At 37.7% G+C, this 18835-nt stretch overlaps 1 protein-coding gene across 2 annotated transcripts in view; it reads right to left on the reverse strand.

Annotated features, from left to right (window-relative positions):
• Positions 1 to 3186: 3186 nt before the first annotated feature.
• SBNO1 (strawberry notch homolog 1) overlaps positions 3187 to 18835 on the reverse strand; it is a 52222-nt gene continuing 36573 nt past the window's right edge. For both annotated transcript variants that reach the window (XM_044930269.2, XM_044930268.2), the window contains exons 21-32: positions 18545 to 18680; positions 17732 to 17844; positions 17571 to 17642; positions 17005 to 17104; positions 14943 to 15017; positions 14138 to 14284; positions 13959 to 14053; positions 13768 to 13860; positions 7846 to 7983; positions 7105 to 7181; positions 5882 to 6075; positions 3187 to 4709 (exon numbers count right to left, since the gene is read on the reverse strand). In XM_044930269.2, coding sequence (XP_044786204.1) covers positions 4567 to 4709; positions 5882 to 6075; positions 7105 to 7181; positions 7846 to 7983; positions 13768 to 13860; positions 13959 to 14053; positions 14138 to 14284; positions 14943 to 15017; positions 17005 to 17104; positions 17571 to 17642; positions 17732 to 17844; positions 18545 to 18680 — 1383 coding nt within the window. In that variant the 3' untranslated portion in view covers positions 3187 to 4566. The remainder of the gene's footprint in view (positions 4710 to 5881; positions 6076 to 7104; positions 7182 to 7845; positions 7984 to 13767; positions 13861 to 13958; positions 14054 to 14137; positions 14285 to 14942; positions 15018 to 17004; positions 17105 to 17570; positions 17643 to 17731; positions 17845 to 18544; positions 18681 to 18835) is intronic.

Below are 18835 nucleotides of genomic sequence, written 5' to 3' on the forward strand. Positions count from 1 at the left end.
ACAAGATTTTCCTCTCGGCTGGAAAGCCACAAGGATGAAGGATGTGGTGCAGGCCTGAAAAACTGCAAGGGTAGAAACAAGTCAGGTTTATGGAAGAGTTGAGGTTAATCCCAAATGCACTGAAGAAGTTAGAGGAGCTTAAAGGAAGTCTTGGGAAGAAATTTTTTCAGGTGAAAACAGGCTCACTATAGCTTCCAAAGAGCAACATAAATGAGCATAACTAGTCATATAATGACAGTATCAGAAATTGCACTCAAGTACATTCCCCCAGTACAATGCATTGCACACAGTAAAAAAATTTGTAATAAAAATGCAAAACATAAATCAGGCATGTTGAAAAATATTAACACAAAACAGACACAGGAATTCTACAGTAAAGATGCAAAGCCGAATTCTAAAATACATGAACAAATTCAACTAAAGTTTTTCATACGTTTCTAGAGCAAAAAAGAAAAAAAAAAAATATTATTAAGAAGCCCCCTATGGGAAACCAAGAAAAGAATAAATAGAATTGGAGGAGGGAAAAGAGACAAACAAGTGGGTGGGGTCCCAATTTACAAGAAATATTTACATTCAGAATTCAAAAGAACTCAACATTTCTATATATACACATTATGTACATATATATAAGTACAGCGTAAGATTAGAAGGTGGGTTTTGGATTTCACCTCAAGTACTCAGAAAAAAATTACTAGCTAGCTAGAGTTGCAGGTATCTAAATGTGTTTCCTTCACTTATATGCCCTTAAAACGCACTGCCTTGTATTAGACAATTGGTATCCAACAAGGACTTTTTACAAATGGTTTTTGCTCACAGCTGTAGCCACAACATGGACTGCCTACTGCATATTCCAGCAGCAAGGCATGCACAGTGCATGCACCTGGGTGTGGTGTTAGCCAAGGAGACCTCAGATATAGGGAGGATAGTCAACCAATGCCCACTACCACTGGGATGCCTGCATTCACCAAACATCTGTTAACTGGGTACCAGTTTCACAGAGACTCTATGTAACACCATTCGTAGAAACTGTCGAATGTCATTCAGGTACATTTTTTTAAGAGAGTAATTGGGTAGGGACTTTCCTCTTAACATCTTATCAAGAAAAGGACCCAAGGGAAAAATACTTTTCCTCTGTTCCTACTTTCATCAATTGAGATCCATCAACCATTTCTAATCTATCACTTTTCTTCCCCCTCCTTGGAAAGTGGAGGGGAATGAGGGAAAGGTTCCCATTATACAACTCTAAGTGCTGTCCTGGTACCCTTGCTTGTCATCCCTGTTAGAAGTTGTTCTGATAGCATCACATGGCGATTAGCAAATGAGTGTCCCAGGGGGTACAGCCAGAAAATTATGCCTCTAAAATATTAATATTTCCCTGGAGTTTGAAAATCTAGAACTTTTACCTTTACAGATGAAGCAAGATAAAACTAAAAGGTTTTACTGTTGCAACTCAAAAAGGTTTCTGAAGTGCTAACTGGGTTGGAATAAATATATATATACATACACACACTCTTACATTGCTCTGGATGCAGGTTCTTGCTAACGTATATACAGATGTGAAGAAAAGATACTGAAGAGTTTTATCAGCAATTTAGCAGCAGAAAGGGAAAACTGCTTAAGATATTTACTTTTTCATCAAGTTGTGTTTAAAAATACCTTATTAATACTTTTAGGAATTTGTATCATTGATACATATCTGGATAATCCCACTAAACTGCAGCTAGAGACCTTGTGGTATGGAGGATGCTAGATCAGGGGAACACTAACCTCCCCCAATACCATCTGAGCAGCTCTGGACTGGGAAAGTGGTTTTCAGCACAATCGGTACTATAAACTCTGAAAACACGAACATGATTCATAACCAGATCTTTGTGCTCAGAGCCATATTGCTAAAAAGGGAGAAAAGGCATTAGAGGCCAAATGGACTCACATACGGTTCAACAAGGTCCTTGGGTTCAGACATGGCATTCAGATCCTGAAATACAAGACCTGTTTTACAGAAGTTAGCTCTCGTTTGAGACTTGATTTTTTTTTTTGACAGAGGAGGACGTTGAATGCTGGGTTTCCCCATGTTGACCAACCTAAAACTTGCTGACTTGGATAAGGGCACAGTGTAAAGGTCGTATGTTCACCTCCAGAGAGGAGCATGGGCAGAGGCTCCGAGGGCTCACGTGCACACCCCACCACCATGAGCGTGGGCAGCCGGCACCTCAGCTCCCCATCCGTTTACACGGCTGCCTTTCCGAGGTCTACTCTGAGAGTTTTCACAGGACTTATTTCTGGACCTTTTTTAAAAATGCAAAACAAAGCTGTTCTACAAAGAACAGGACCTACACATCCCCCTCTGTAATAAGATAGCTATTCCAAGAGCAAACATTACATCGTGAATTGTGAGGGTCAACTAATTTCATGTTAAAGAATCCTCATACTGAAGCTGCTTGGAAAAAACCATAACCTGCTTAAAAAAAACAAAGATGCCCGCACACACAAAAAAGGCAAAGTTGGGCCAAGCCTATGAGAGTCTCTCTTCCACAACGCTGCCATTCTGTCTCACTGGAGGGAACAGGCTGGTTAGGCTTCCTCTCCACAGCTCTATCTCCCTTGGGGTGCCGATGGAAGCAGACTAGGCTCCTGATTTAAAAACAGAACTAAGTGGGAAGTTTTGGTGCAGGTGGACAACTCTGCTCTTGGCTGCCAGCTGGGTCTAGTGGCCCTAACAAGGGACACTGGTTGATATTCACATGGATCACTGCCTGAGATATAAGGATAGACTGAGGATAAAAGTTGCATCCACTGGGCAAAATATGCCAAAGAACTGAAATTATTCTCAATTTGTTCTTTTAGGCATCAAGAATAAATACATCCAAAGAAAGAAAACTTCTGGTGAACGTGACCTAACTAAACTCAGGCTTGTAGAAACACGAGAAGATGACAGCGCTAGCTTACCCACCACTGAACACATATCTCACCAGATCCTGCAAGAAGAGGTGAACGGTTCAACTCGCAAAACACTTGAAAGCACTATTATTTCACCCCTTCCTCAACACCACTTTGATTTTGTGGGGTGGGTTTGAAGCCAAAATCTAAGGCTGCCTGGAATGTTGAGCAACACGCCGAGCTCTGCAGCGTTTCCATCACAGGCTACTTCTGCAGGTGGTGAGGGCCTAAACAAGAGTCCACTTCGGGTTAGTATAATAACTTTTTATTTGACATCTACAAGACTGTGGTATCTTGCAGCTTTTGACCAGGTTTATACAATCTCAGTTTCTTAATAGTGCAACCTGTGCAAGCAAAAAAAGTAAAGGGGAAAAAAAAAGGAAACAAAAAGACCAATTGTCCCCTCACTTGTTTTTATAAACATCTATTATAGGCGAAACAAAACTTACCCATATTATAGATAAGTGTCTATTCACATTTGTACATTACCATTTTTAACAGCTTGAGATAAACTCTACAATGTCTTACAACACATTAAACAATATTCAAGTTACTGAGTAACAACAATAACAACAAGAAATAAACATACAGCAGAAGCCTCAAGTGTTTCCTCATTGTCTAGTTTACAACTCAAGTACAAAGTTTTCATTTTTAAGAGTGACAAAGCAAATTAAGATAATGAAGTTAAAAAAAAAGATTGCTTGCAAGACAGAAGCCAATCTGTACTCCTTTCTACAACTATCTTTAAGTTAAGAAAGATGTAATTTTAAGAAAAAACAGGCTTGTAGCCTTTTTTGCAGCACACATTAGGAATGCTATTAATACATTAAAATTAACTTTTAAGAGTTTTATCACCAAAAAAATGTGTGTACTCATTACCTTGACAAGAAACCTGGGGCAGGAAGAATGGGAGGAGGAGATTTTGCAGGGTTTGAAGCAATACCCAGGTATAAACACTATAAAAATGCAATAACCAATGCTGTACATCTACAAATGTTTCGCTCTGTTACTTGACTTCTGTGTTAATCTTGTTTACGCATGCTTTCAAAGACATGCACTGTCAGAACAAAAACTAGAAAAGAACCTGAATGCATGATATGCAACCTTTCATTTCATGCTTTAATAAACCTATTGTTTCAATAAGTTGGGAAAAGAAACCAATATATATTTTCCCTATTTATAGACTCAAAACACATGCATCCGGGGATAAGTCCCACAGCAATGGCATGGATGTACTGCGTTAACCCTGAGCACTGTATAACATAAAAGTAAAGCCAGTTTGGGAAGTTCCAAGCATTTTTAAACCAATTATGGTTCGCAGCTTTTAACAAACTCACAAACAAACAAACAGACTGACACATACACACACATACCCCTCTGCTCACCCAAAGTAAAAGCATACGGTAAGTACCATGGGAAAAGCACAAGGAAAGACAGATGTACCAGTCGGCACTGCTGATTTTCAGTTTTGCTATCTATTCCAGGTTTGTCCTTATTCCCAAGAAAATTAACTAGAGAGAGCACGACTGAAAAAAAAATTATAATTCTTTGGAAACTGTCCCTGATTTTTATGCAAATGATATGCTTCAACAGCATTTCAGATACATCCATGTTGAAACCTGTCTGTTCTTATGTGCTGCTCAAGCTGGCAATGCTCTGGGGGTGACGCTGCTGCCAGAGCTGTTTCTGCTGGACTGCAAGCTGTTGAGACTGGTCTGAAGTTGAAAGGAGATTTATAAGAGGAGACACACAATTTGCAGGAATGATCAAACCTGCAAGGAGAAAACAATTTATAAAGGTTGCATCCAGGAGAATTCATACTGTAGTTTACAGCTTCACAGAAAATCCCAAATGATGTTATAATATTAAGTTAATAAATAAACAAGATTCCATACACAAACTAAATGAATACTAAATAACTGAACTGGCCCCTTCAGAAGCAGCCTGATCCCTCAGCAGTATTACCCACAAATGCCTGAGCACATTCATGTGTCTAGGGCAATACCACCTACCTGCTAAAGCAGGAGAAAGCCAGATACAGGATCTTCCTAGCCACTATCTTTGCAGTCTAGAAATGCACGCAAGCACCACCTTCTTTGGTATGTACTAATGTACCAAAGAGACTCCAGATAGTGGCTACAAATTCAAATGCACACTGAAACACTAACTTCTAAGTGGAAGAGTGTGGAAGTCAGCAAACTGGACAGTGTATACATCCTGTATAAGGGAATGTGAACTTCGCTCATGTGGGAACAGGGGCTCAATGCTCCAGGCTTCTCTGTAGTGTAATTTTTTTTTTTTTTTTTAAAGAAGATAGAAATCCATTCCCTTGATTTTTAAAAAGTAGCAACTAATTCAACTGAAATCTGGCAACCAAAAATACTTGAGGATCAAAAAAATGCTCATGGACTGACTCTGGCCCGCAGGCAACCCATGATATAGAGAAAGGTTGTTGCACAAGAAACAGAGCACGTGACAAGGCAAGTACAGTGACTGGGTGGACTGCTGCGAAGTGAAGCCTGTCAAGGAGGGACTGTGGGGGTGGCCAGCCTGGTCTCCCTTGCTCCCTGCATGACTTCAGTCCAGCCTCTGTGCACAGTGGCTTTGAGTTCCATAGCCTCACGTGGCCCGAACACAAAGAGACAGATGTCAGAGAATCCCTCGTCTTCATACCAGAGAGCCTGCACAGAGGTCAAGAGGGAGGGAAGAAGGGAGCAGGAGCGCTGCGGGCAGCGCAGAAGCACATCAGAACCTCAGCCACAACCAACTACAGACATCCAAAAGCTCAACTTCCGTTCATCCTTTTAAGAACATCACAGAAAGGAAACTTTACCCCACCACTGGAAAAGACAGATTCTAAGATGTTATGAAGCAAAATAAGAAAAACAAGGATCTGATTTTCTTTATTCTCACAGCTCGAATCAAAGGAAAAAAAAAGACTCACCTACAATCCGTTGTCCATCCTCTGTTCTTAGGCGAACTATCTGCATTTTCACATTTGTGCCACTGACAGACGCAAGAACACCCTCAACTTTTGTCCAGACACTCAGTACTGAGCCACATAATACATAGTATGTGCGGCAACGAAGACCTATTTCACAAACTAATCCCAAGCTTGCTTTTTTGCAGTTGCCACGCCTAGGACAGATCAAAAAAAAACAAAAAACAAAAACATATATATATATATATATATATATATATATATATATATGAATATGCACACATACCAGGCTCACACCTACTGAATTTCAAATGGAAACTGCCCTATCATTTACCTTAAGTGACAGTTTCAGAGTCTGCAATTCTTTTCACATATTGGATTATCCTGTCCAATTTAAGGTATCACTACTGATTTTAAAATTACAGTTATTTCTGGGGTCTGGCTCCCTATAGAAGGGCTGATATATTGGTTTTGATAGCCATTTTGCATGTGCCATTTTAATATGTTTGTTTACTGGACTAATGCCAGTTTATAAGATAATTCTGTCATTTCTACAGTATTAAAGGACAAATATATGGTTCTAGATCAGGTAAGTGAAAAAGGCCTCAGCAAAACAAAACAAAAACTTGCTTATATCACAGCAAAGCTATCTACTTACACGTGTCTAAATAAAAACCTGGCTAAAATTCATCTATATCCTGAGTCCCTTTTCATAAAGTGGGCCAAGATATTCCATTTTCAATGCCATGAAATGAACATAATGACTTGACAACACCTCTGGCTAGCCTAGCAGCACAGAAGGATCAGTTCCAGGGCTCAACAGTCAAGTTTTCTACTGCTGTTAGCTACTTGAGGCCTTAAAAATAAAACTGACTTGAGACTTCAATAAAACTTTGGCAGGGTGGGGGGAATTTAAGAACAAAAGGAAGGAAGGAAACGAAGAGAGAAGTAGAAAGAAAAAGCTAAGTCTCAACCCCAAGCATGGAAATTAAGTCCCTGCAGGCAGACGACAGTCATTCGGAAGTAAGGAAGCATCCTTGAACAGCAAAGGGGAGAAGTAAACAGTGTGTGGTCAGAGACTTCCACTGTGTGCCCCTGCCTGAAGAAACAACGAGCAACTGGTAACTGCCCATGTGCTTACAGGGACAGACTGCCAAAGAGTGAAGAAGTATTTAAATTAAACCTTGACAAACAGAATAAATGGTGAGAAAAACAAAAATACTAACCAATAAGCATGAGTACAAGTATCTGCAGATGAATTATACTGATCTAACCAGTGGACCACGGCATCGTCTGAGACTACCTGTGAAAAGAAGATGAAAATTCCACTGAAACACACACTGGTTGCCTAATTTGATCTCTGAAGTCAATTTAAAATCATCTTTACATACAGAACCTGGCCATTGCTACTGCTTGCATCTGAATGCTAAAGCTCTCCCATGAGGGCTTCCCTATGTAATGAATATTTCAAATAGCTAACAATTACAAACTGTTTTCCAGTGGAAAATGGCTAGGAATAACAGTAATATAAGGTAATGCTAACAACAAAATAATTACATAGGAAAGTTAGAAACAACAGGCATTCACTATTTTTCTTGAAATCACTGCAAAATGTAAACATAGCAGTTCACAATAAAAGCAAGAGTTGGTGGGAAGGTATTTTAGTCTTGTATATCTTTCTTTCATTTAAAAAATTCTAATTTTTGTAGTCAGCATTGTTAAAGCTTCCTTTTTTGACAACATAAGCTGCTTCAAATAATCATAATTTTCCTAATGGTTGATAACATTAAGACTGGGATATTAATTTAACAAGACTTTTTTAAAAGTTAAAACTTTTCCTGAAAGCCATATTCCAGCAACCAATAATAGGAAAACTGACAAAAAATTTCACATATAAACATAAACATACTTTAAATACATTATGAAAAAGTAATCATATATAACATCATGTACAAATGGAAAAATACCTTCTTATATTTCTTTTTTAGATCAGCATAAACTTCTAATTTGAGTTGTTTCCCGGTATTTGGTCTATAAACTAAGAAAAGCTTCTTTTTAGGGTTTACTTCTTTAACTAAGATGGCAGTTTTCTTGTTGTTTCTTATCTATTAAAAAAAAAAAAATTGGTGAGAAAATATATAGTCAACATTGTACGTTTTAAGACAGGCTTGCTTTTTGTACCATCACATCAGCAAATCTTATCCTTTGAAAGATTATAATGCCAAAGTGAAAGAAAGTGCAAGTGAAGTCGCTCAGTTGTGTCCGACTCTTTGCGATCCCATTGACTGTAGCCTACCAGGCTCCTCCGTCGATGGGATTTTCCAGGTGAGAGTACTGGAGTGGGCTGTCGTTTCCTTCTCCAAGGGATCTTCCCAACCCAGGGATCAAACCCACATCTCCTGCATTGCAGACAGATGCTTTACCCTCTGAGCCACCAGGTAAGCCTATAGTGCCAAATGTGTAGATAAATATAGAACTGTGAAGAAAAGATAACACTGCTGTGTAATCGAGTTAAACAAGGTGAAGGCCTTAACTTTGAGGCAGGCTGAAGGTCAAGATATTTTTTAGAAAATTGTGTTGAATAAGACTTAAAGCACAATGTCCAATGGAGAAAATTTTGCTTCTTTTAGTCCATGACACTGGACTCACAGCCTAGACAGGCTCAGAGATGTGACAGAGGAATCTAAGTAGTGGGTAGGAAGAGTCTTCATGGGAAATTCTAAGGTATGTTACTCTCCTTCAAGTTACAATGAAATATAACCTTCAAGAAAACAATTTTGATCATTCACAGTCCTCTGAATTCATCTAATCCACCAGTGCTACAATTTTAAGCCCACAGTTTGTGAGGGTGAAATACCACATGAAATATCACAAATTGATCTGTAGACAGTAATGCTGTAATAGGAGAAAGCCAAATGTTGAACAAATAATACACAATATGAGGCAGAAGTGGAAGAAAAGGATAGACAAACAATGGAACTTGGTGTTTCTGTTTTTTTGTTTTTTTAAATTTTTAAAAGTTGGACTTTATGAGAGAAATCCTAAGACAAAGGAGTTGTAAAAACCACCATTTCACTCAAGGAAATATAAGGTTTGGAAATTAGTATCTGTTCTAAATAATGGTGAACAATTTCAAAGCAAGAGTCTCTGGAGCCAAATTGAAGGAAAAGGAAAAGTCTGAAAGGTATCTTTCCAGCTCCTCTACAAAAAAGCCCTTCTCTACAGGGCTTCCCTGGTGGCTCAGACTATAAAGACTCTACCTGCAATGCAGGAAACCCATGTTTGATCCCTGGGTAGGGAAGATCCTCTGGAAAAGAGAATGTCAGCCCACTCCGGTGTTCTTGCCTGGAGAATTTCATAGACAGAGGAGCCTGGCAGGTTATAGTCCACTGGGTCACAAAGAGTTGGACACAGTTGAGAAACTAATACTTCCTTTTCTACAAAATAAATTGTTTGCTAAGCTACTAACTTTTTATATTAAGATAATTCTTAAATGGATAAAACAACTCAGTATTTTACCTTTTGTGGATATTAAAGATCCTTTGTCTTTTACTTGTTCACATGATTTGAAACACTGTTTATATAAATACTGTGAAGTCTATGAAACACTAGTTGAGTGAAAAGTACATTTAAAAATCTTTTATCAGCTGATGTGAAATACTCTAATTATACTTTAAGGCGATGTTTAAAGCATGTAACAATGTGATCTACCTTGACAGTGTTAATTATTATAGTTAAAAAATAAGCATCACACTACAGAGGAAGTGACTTTGTGGACTTTTCTGGTGGTACAGTAGATAGGAATCTGCCTGCCAATGCAGGGGATGTGGGTTCTATCCTTGGTCCGGGAAGATCCCATATGCTGAGGAACAACTAGGTCCTTCCACCAAATCTACTGCCTCAATGCCTAGAGCCTCTGCTCCTCAACGAAGAGTATCCCCTGCTCGCTACAACCAGAGAAAGCCCACAAGCAGCAATGAAGACCCAGCACAGCCAAAAATAAATAAATAAACATTATTTTTAAAATTGTGTCAATGATTCTGACATGGCTTTCCTAATGTCAACACACATTAAACAAATTCTAAGTCATATGTGCTTAATGCTGAGGAGGTTCAAAGAAATAGGCTATGCCTTCCTGGAAGAACGCCTCCTCTTCAACTTTCTGGCTGCGCCCCAGTGTGCATGATCTTAGGTACCCTGACTAGGGATAGAATCCACGCCCCCTGCATTCGAAGTGTGGAATCTCAACCATTGACCACCAGGGAAATCTCAGATGTCTCTTTGGAGGTCTTCACTCCTCACATCCAGCTGTCTGAGCCCATGCAGACAGTAACAAAGGGCAATGTTACCACATCCTTTCACTCCAGGGAAACTGATAAGAATCAGCATCTTCAACAAAATCTACCAGTGCTTCAATTCTGGTAATAATTTCAAATGAAAGACAATAACCAATATCCTATATGGACCAATCAAAATCCTATCCAAGGCCTTAAGAGAAATTTGAATAAAATCTGGTGAACTGTATCAATATCTTCATTGTGATATTGTACTACAGTTGTATAAAATGCTACCACTGGGAAAACTCATGTACAAGAAATTCCCATGTATTACTCTGTATAACCTCACAAGGATCACAAGATTTACACACACACCCCTCCCTCCCCACCCCCCAGAACCAGATCCAGTTTGAGAGCTTTGCTACTGAGTTAGGGACCATAAACTAGGCTTATGGACAAAATCTGGCCTGATCTTATGCTTAACAACCGTTTAAGGAAGGGAGGGAGAAAGGATCTTAGAAAGGAAGGGGAAAAAATTCACAAAGAAGAGTCAGCAGAGATGATACACGCCCTGGCAAGATCTACGATACTGACTACCTGACCCCTCTCATAAAAAGTTCAGGATTCATGCTCTAGACAGCTTATTTATGGTTTTACCCTGCCTGCAGCATCATCATAATTGGTCTCATTTACACAGTTACTTCTTGAACCAGGTCTTCATTTACAGTTTGCCACTCCATAAATGTCTGCAAATAAGCAAAAAGTGCTATATACATACAATGGAGTTCAGTTCAGTTCAGTAGCTCAGTCGTGTCCGACTCTTTGAGACCCCATGAACCGCAGCACGCCAGGCCTCCCTGTCCATCATCAACTCCCGGAGTCCACCCAAACCCACGTCCATTGAGTCAGTGATGCCATCCAACCATCTCATCCTCTGTCGTCCCCTTCGCATCCTGCCCTCAATCTTTCCCAGCATCAGGGTCTTTTCAAATGAGTCAGCTCTTCAAATCAGGCGGCCAAAGTAATGGAGTCTCAGCTTCAACATCAGTCCTTCCAATGAACACCCAGGACTGATCTCCTTTAGGCTGGACTGGTTGGATCGCCTTACAGTCCAAGGGACTCTCAAGAGTCTTCTCCAATACCACAGTTCAAAAGCATCAATTCTTCTGCACTCAGCTTTCTTTAGAGTCTAACCCTACTTATTTAACTTATATGCAGAGTACATCATGAGAAACGCTGGGCAGGAGGAAGCCCAAGCTGGAATCAAGGTTGCTAGGAGAAATATCAATAACCTCAGATATGCAGATGACACCACCCTTATGGCAGAAAGTGAAGAAGAACTAAAGAGCCTCTTGATGAAAGTGAAAGAGAAGAGTGAAAAAGTTGGCTTAAAGCTCAACATTCAGAAAACTAAGATCATGGCATCCAGTCCCATCACTTCATGGCAAATAGATGAGGCAACAGTGGAAACAGTGTCAGACTTTATTTTTATGGACTCCACGATCACTGCAGATGGTGATTGCAGCCATGAAATTAAAAGACGCTTACTCCTTGGAAAGAAAGTTATGACCAACCTAGATAGCATATTAAAAAGCAGAGACATTACTTTGCCAACAAAGGTCCATCTAGTCAAGGCTATGGTTTTTCCAGTGGTCATGTATGGATGTGAGAGTTGGACTATTAGGAAAGCTGAGTGCAGAAGAATTGATGCTTTTGAACTGTGGTGCTAGAGAAGACTCACAAAAAGGAATAAAGAACTGACACAGGTAACAACATGGATGAACCTTGAAAACAATATGCTGAGTGAAAGAAGCCACACACAAATGTCATATGTTGCATGAGTCCATTTATATGAGGTACCAAGATATGCAAATTTATAGACAGAAAAGAGATGAGAGGTTATCAGAGGCTGGGGCAGTTGTGTAATGGTGATGGCTGGACAGCACTGTGAATATAATCAATGCCACTAAATCGTACACTTTAAAATGGATAAAACGGCAAGTTTGTTATGTATTTTACCCTAACTTTAAAAAATTCTGTAATATGCCAGAAATCATTAAATTATACACTTAAATGAGTGAACTGTACAGTATGTCAATTATATCTCAATAAAGCTGTTAAAGAAAAAGAAATAAAGATTAAAAAGAATTCAAGAGAAAATAAATATTAAAGGCAAAGTAAAGATCTAAAGTGTGGAAAGAGGAATCCTAGTAATGGAGAAATTCAAGAAAATACTAAAAATTTTACAAATAAAAATAATTCAGAAACTTGCTAAAATAAAGATCTGAAACTACATATTAAAAGAGCATACCACCTACCTGAGAATACTGACCAAGAATGACTAACAGAAGATAAACTCTAATAAAATTACCAAACTTCAAAGAATCCTTTATACATACAGGCACTAAAGAACAATTAAATACAAAAAGGGAAAGGAAATTAGAACACTATCAAACTCTGACAGCAACTCTATCTCAGAAGAGTACATAGTAGCATCTTTTAAGATATTCAAGAAAAGAAAATGCAAAATAATAGACTTCATGTCTGGTAAAACTGTCATTATCTATAGAACTAAGATTAATTAAGGGTTAAAAGAAGAGTATACCATATCATTGTCAGACGCCAACATGCAGAAATAGTATAACTATTTTTAAAATAAAATGGGGGAAGGTATATGCAAACAAGTTATTTTTAAAAAGTATTTTCACGCCAGTCCAGGTTCGATGCATGATACCGGATGCTTGGGGCTGGTGCACTGGGATGACCCAGAGGGATGGTATGGGGAGAGAGGAGGGAGGAGGGTTCAGGATGGGGAACACATGTATGCCTGTGGCAGATTCATTTCGATGTATGGCAGAACAAATACAATATTGTAAAGTTTAAAAATAAAATAAAATTTAAAAAAATAAAAATAAAAAATAACAAGTATTTTCAGGAATATTGGGGTAGAGTGCCCATAAGATTTTATCATCCTATGTGCCCTGAAGCACAAGGATTATTGGTGTGGAAGAAGACCAAAGTATCAGAGAAAAGGTGAAACTAAAATTCCACAGTTTTAATCAGGACAAATAAATATACACTCATCTGTGTTTGTACGTGTGTATGTCTGAATGTAAATTATGTACACACATATTCTCTCTCCCCTTAGCTCTGTCCACGTGCAAGTACTAAACTAATGACAGTAGTTACATTAGTAACTGAAAACTGAATCTTGAAGACATAAAGCATTATTATGACTAAAGAAGGTCACACTATATTATGGGGGGGGGAGTTCAATTTACTAAGAATATGCAATTTTGGGGGGCCATGCTGAGTGGTAAGGAGAATCTCAGTTTCTTGACCAAGGACAGAACCCATGCCCCCTGCAGTGGAAACATGGAGTCTTAACCACTGGACTGCCAGGGAAGTCCTCAAATATGTAATAATTTAAAACTTGCATTTAATAATACTCCTCAAAACCTATTAAAAATGTATCACGCTTACAATGATAAATTATCATAATAGAAAAAGCTAAATACAGGTGGAAAATCAGTACAAAGCAAACATAATTACAATGCTGGCAATGAAAACACATTATTTTAACAATTAAGATTTAAAGGAAACAAGTCTTACTTGCAATGACAAATAAAAGCCATCATCTGGTCCTGTCAGCTCAGCCCAAATCTTGGTAGCTTCCTCCCAGGACATTCCCCTCTCCACACTTATCTGTAAAAAAAAAAAATAGTAATGAAATTTAAATCACTTCTTAGGATGTCTATCAGAAAAGCACACTATACTTGAATGTGCACATTTTTCAGACTTACTGTGTATAATTCTACATGGCCAGATGTTGAATATCCTGGAGTCAGAAACTTCTTAACATCACTTTTCCTCACTTTTTCATCCCCAGAACCAAGATCTTGAATAAGAAAAAGCAACATATAAGTATAAAAAAAATTTTCATCAGGAATACACATGACATTTTAAAAATTTCCCAACTTACCTAAGATTCCCATATCATATCTTCCATTTTTTTTGGCATTTTGAACGACTGCAGTAAGTGTGTCTGCAAAATACTGAAACAGTGCATTCTGTTGATGCACTTCCATGCCCAAAATTCTGTTTAAGAATTTTCCTATGTTGTTATAATCTGCAATGACAAAATTTTATGAACGATTTAAGGCATTCAAATGGCAGTTTAACAAGTTTATTCATCTCAGCCTAGTTCAAGTCTCACTTTCGTCTCCAAAGTCTTCCCTCACAATTCTTGTACTGTTTCCAGAACGGGCCTACACTTTGACCGCTTCTGTCTCTAGCTATTAGTACAGCTATACTGTGTGGTCAAAAGATGTTTGCCAAATTAGATTTTTGCATCTTCAACTTCACTTACTGAAAATATGAATACAATTTAGCACATAAGAATGCTTTCCAACATTAAGTCATAACTTGTAAAGTTATTAAGTACCAGAAGTCAGTGAAGCTCAACTTTTGCTGCACAAGTAGAATGCCCTAGAGCTCTGGAAAATTGCCACTGCCTGAGCTCCTGGCCTGGCTTAAGTACTTTCAAAAAGCTTAACAGTTGCTCATACCTGCAACCTAGTTTGAGAACTGCTGATACAAGAGAGAGGAGAATAGAGGTCTAATTTTTTTGAATAAACATAGTAGCAGGAATGCTTTGTGAACACTAAGTACTGAGAGACAGACCAATAGACTTGAAACTTCCCCTTCAAATTGACAAAAACAAACAACAAAATGGGCTGTAATGATACAGCAACACTTATGTACATATATGAAACTCATATTATTACCTTTATCTAGAGTAAGAATTCCCGAACGATCTTCTACATTTATTAGACCAACTCCTATCAGTCCTTGTCGAACATCTAAAATAAAACAAATTTATAAAAAATGTTACAGCTCAAATGACTCAATGAGCTGTTACCTAACTAACTAAACCAGATCAAGTTTTAACATACGTATCTTCCGTAATTCCTATTAGCTGAATTAAAAGGAACGCACAGACCCTAAAGATCTTTAGGCACTTCAAAATCCTAGAACTCTAACTTCACATTATACATACTGTTTTCACTAAGATGTCTTATCTTTCCAACAACAATCTTTGGCAGTGGAGATTCTAGGCTACAAAGCTGCTCTGCTCACAGAATCAATTTTGAATTTTGAATACACAGCAGGATAGTGATTAAATAACTGTGTAAATAAGGAAATAATCATGTTTCCTTTCCAAACATTACCTATCAGTATTGACAAGGAGATGCAAAAGATAAGCAACAAGTGTAACGGTCAACATGTTCTGAATTATGTTACTAAGAGGATGATTTATAAAATAAAAAAAAAAAATAAAAAAATACTGGTATCCGGGCTCCAACCCAGACTTACTGAATAAGGGTTTAAGAAAGAGAAAAGGGAAATAGGAAACATAATTATATCCTATTTACATGTTTATTTAGTTAGCTAGACTGCTACATGCTTAAAATGTTTAGATTCTGCAAGTGACATGACAACTCTGTAGCCAAAGAGCTCCAATGCAAAAAATCCTCGTTTTAGGAACCCATTCTATGAAGAAATTACTTGAATAGAAGGAATTCTTCTGAATAGAAGAATAGCCGTTATAATTCCAGCACTTTGTGATGCAAAAAAAATTAAAACTACTTGAATGTCAATAAAGGAATAACTGAAGAACTGTTACATAAGCTAGATGGAGAATATTACACAACTGTTAAAAACGTGTTCATGCTATAGCTAATGACTTATGAGAGATGTATGTCTGTGATATACTGAGAAAAGTACGTTGCAAGTAGTATGTTTTTAAAAAGCTCTGTGTTTAGATAAACATGGACAAGCGTTTGTTAGTCTGCTCCTGTTCAAACTGTCAACATTTGTAACCTTACCAGATGAGAGTGGAAGTGGGCAGGTAGTTAAAGAGAGTATTGGCTCCTCATTATTTACTTTTGATTAGTTTTCATTACTGACAATGAATAAATAACATGCACTATTTCAGAACTAGAACTAAATCGGTGAGTCATTTTGACAATCCCTCCAATGACCAGACAAAAAGAAAAGAAGGAAAGGGAGAGGGAGAAAAAGAACAGGGCTAAAGTTTTATAGGTTTTTGTTTTGTTAAATGCCATCAATGATTATAAATAGCCCTGCCAGCTGTGTCAATATGGACTACCACCAACAGTAAACACCAGTTCAATTGGAAAGGACTTCCTAGTAAAAAAACGCTAACTTAATAATGACAATGTTTCAAGTATCTTACATCTATTTATTCTCCAAAATACTTTCAGTTTCCTGAACTACTGAAATGTCTCAGCCTACTAATATTAATGGGGTAAAATCTAAACATCTAAGAATTTCTGTAGCACTACTTAGGACTTCTTTAATATAAAAATTTCCAAATATACACAAATGTAAAGAGAGAATATTCTATGAACCCACATGTACCCATTATCCAGTTTTAACAACTGTTAATATATGGCCAATTTTATCAATATTTACACTCCCCACTAACCTTCACAGATTTACCCAGATACTTAAAATTAAATGCAAAAAGTTATTTGACATAGTCATCGTCAATTAATCTAACAAAACTATTTTTCCTCTAGTAATCTAAAGTTATACAACATGCAATAAACTCAAGAGTAAAGTCACTTTACCTGAATGAAATTTAGTAAATCTACTGCTTATTATAAGAGGTCAATTTAGGTGTCTGATAACCATCAATTTCTAAATTTCATACATTTTATGTATGAAAGCAACAGCACCTCTTAGAATGGGTTTTAGTACCTTCTAAAAGGTGAGGCTTGTCAGTACTCATTTTCCTTTTTTATGATTATTTTTAAGAGTTACCTTTAAAGAATTCTCCAGGATAGTCTGGAGGTGGTGATACCATAGGAGAATCTAGGTTTACAATGGATTTCATGACAATTTCTAAAGCATTTCTTCCATACTGCAATAAAAAAGCAAAGACATTTAACCAGTTTCAGCATTTGGATACTCTTCAATTACATGACCAAATGAATGCTATAAAAACTACTATTGTATCAAACAGTAAAAAATAGCAGGACTCAATTACCTTTATGTAAACTTTACATAGCCTAGTGCTTCATTCACACCTTTGCACACAGCAGGCATTCAATAAATAAACAACTTTCTTTACTACTGGGAACTTCTACTTGATTCATCCACAAGTATTTCTTATAATCCTCTTTTCCCACAGAAAGAGATCATTATACTGCACATTTGATCACCGAAGACCTAACTGCTTTCCATCTTACAGGAAGCCATGATTTTACAGCAAAATAGTAAGAGGAGGCAACTTAAAAGTTTTAAACAGTAACCACTTGACCTTTCTGTTCCTCATAGACACCATACACTGCCACAATTTTTCAGGGATACTGAGAGCGGAAATGTACCTTATTGTCGAAGTTGAACCGGCTCAGATCTCTAGATTCTGTTGCTCTTCTGTCTCCATGTGTAAGTGCGCCCTATCCAAACATAAAATTTCCAATCAAAGCAGAGAAGACAAGTAACATACACCATCTTTTACACACATCTATGTAACTAAAAAACTTACCAAACTCTCAAGTCTTTTAGCAACAATAGATGCAAATCTTTGTTCTCCTGCCAACTCAGAAATCAGAAAGACATATTCAGGAGCGGTAACTTGATTTGATCTATGAGTTCGTCCTGTAACGACATTAAAAAAAAAATCACTGATTGTGTTTGCTCGGTACTAGTGTTATGAGATCTATTCCTAGCACTTAAGAGTAAGCTGGTATCCTGAAAAAGTAAAGAATATAATCACCCCAATTCCCCAAAAAGGAAAAAATTGTAAACAATGACTTGAACAACATTTGTATTCAGAGTAACACTCCTCATTGCAAGAGAACAAAAACTCCCATAAAACTGTTAAGTGATAATCGCATTAAGTGCTACCCCAGTTTGGATGACCACAATGTTGCTGATGCACAGCTGCTCTGAATTTTCAAAAAAAAATTTTTTTTAATTTTTCTTTTCTTTTTTTTTTTTAATTGCCAGGTCATGGGACCTGAAGATGGAGGGGAAGGGAGGAGCAATGTGCCCTCACTCAAGGCACTGGGGGTTGAAAAGGACATCAAGTGGCAGCTGCTGACACAGGTAATATACATCCCCAGAGGTCTGCAAGAAGGATATTCCTAAGGAGCCCCATTCTTGAATATAAAGCCAGAAAGCCCTACTTCAGGTCTTTTACAGCTTTTATGACTAAGAAATACATTCATGATGTACTCTATTCTTTAAGGTACATGCAATACCTAAGTATCTCCAAAACCGACACACGCGTCGAGTTTTACTATGTCCAATATTAAAGTATTTTCCCCAATGAAATGAAATTCAGTGCAGGACTTACCAAATTGCTGAATTGCTCTATCAGCACTCCATGGTAACTCCAGAGTCATATGAACTCTTCGCCTTTGATTTTTAGCCCTTCTATCCGCTTGTAATGAAATACCTGAGCTGGCAGCTTCTGAGATGATAGCAATATTCTGTATCAAGAGGAAGGAGAAAAAATAAAAGATCACTTTTGCACAAAGACAAGCAGGAAAACATCCACCACCACGTATTCTCCTTAAATTATAGAACCCTTCATTTTAGCTGTGCATGGTTACAAGAACACTCAAAATCAAGACTACATTTCCCG

The sequence above is a fragment of the Bubalus bubalis genome, chromosome 17 (genome assembly GCF_019923935.1).
Source record: "Bubalus bubalis isolate 160015118507 breed Murrah chromosome 17, NDDB_SH_1, whole genome shotgun sequence".
NCBI lineage: Eukaryota > Metazoa > Chordata > Mammalia > Artiodactyla > Bovidae > Bubalus > Bubalus bubalis.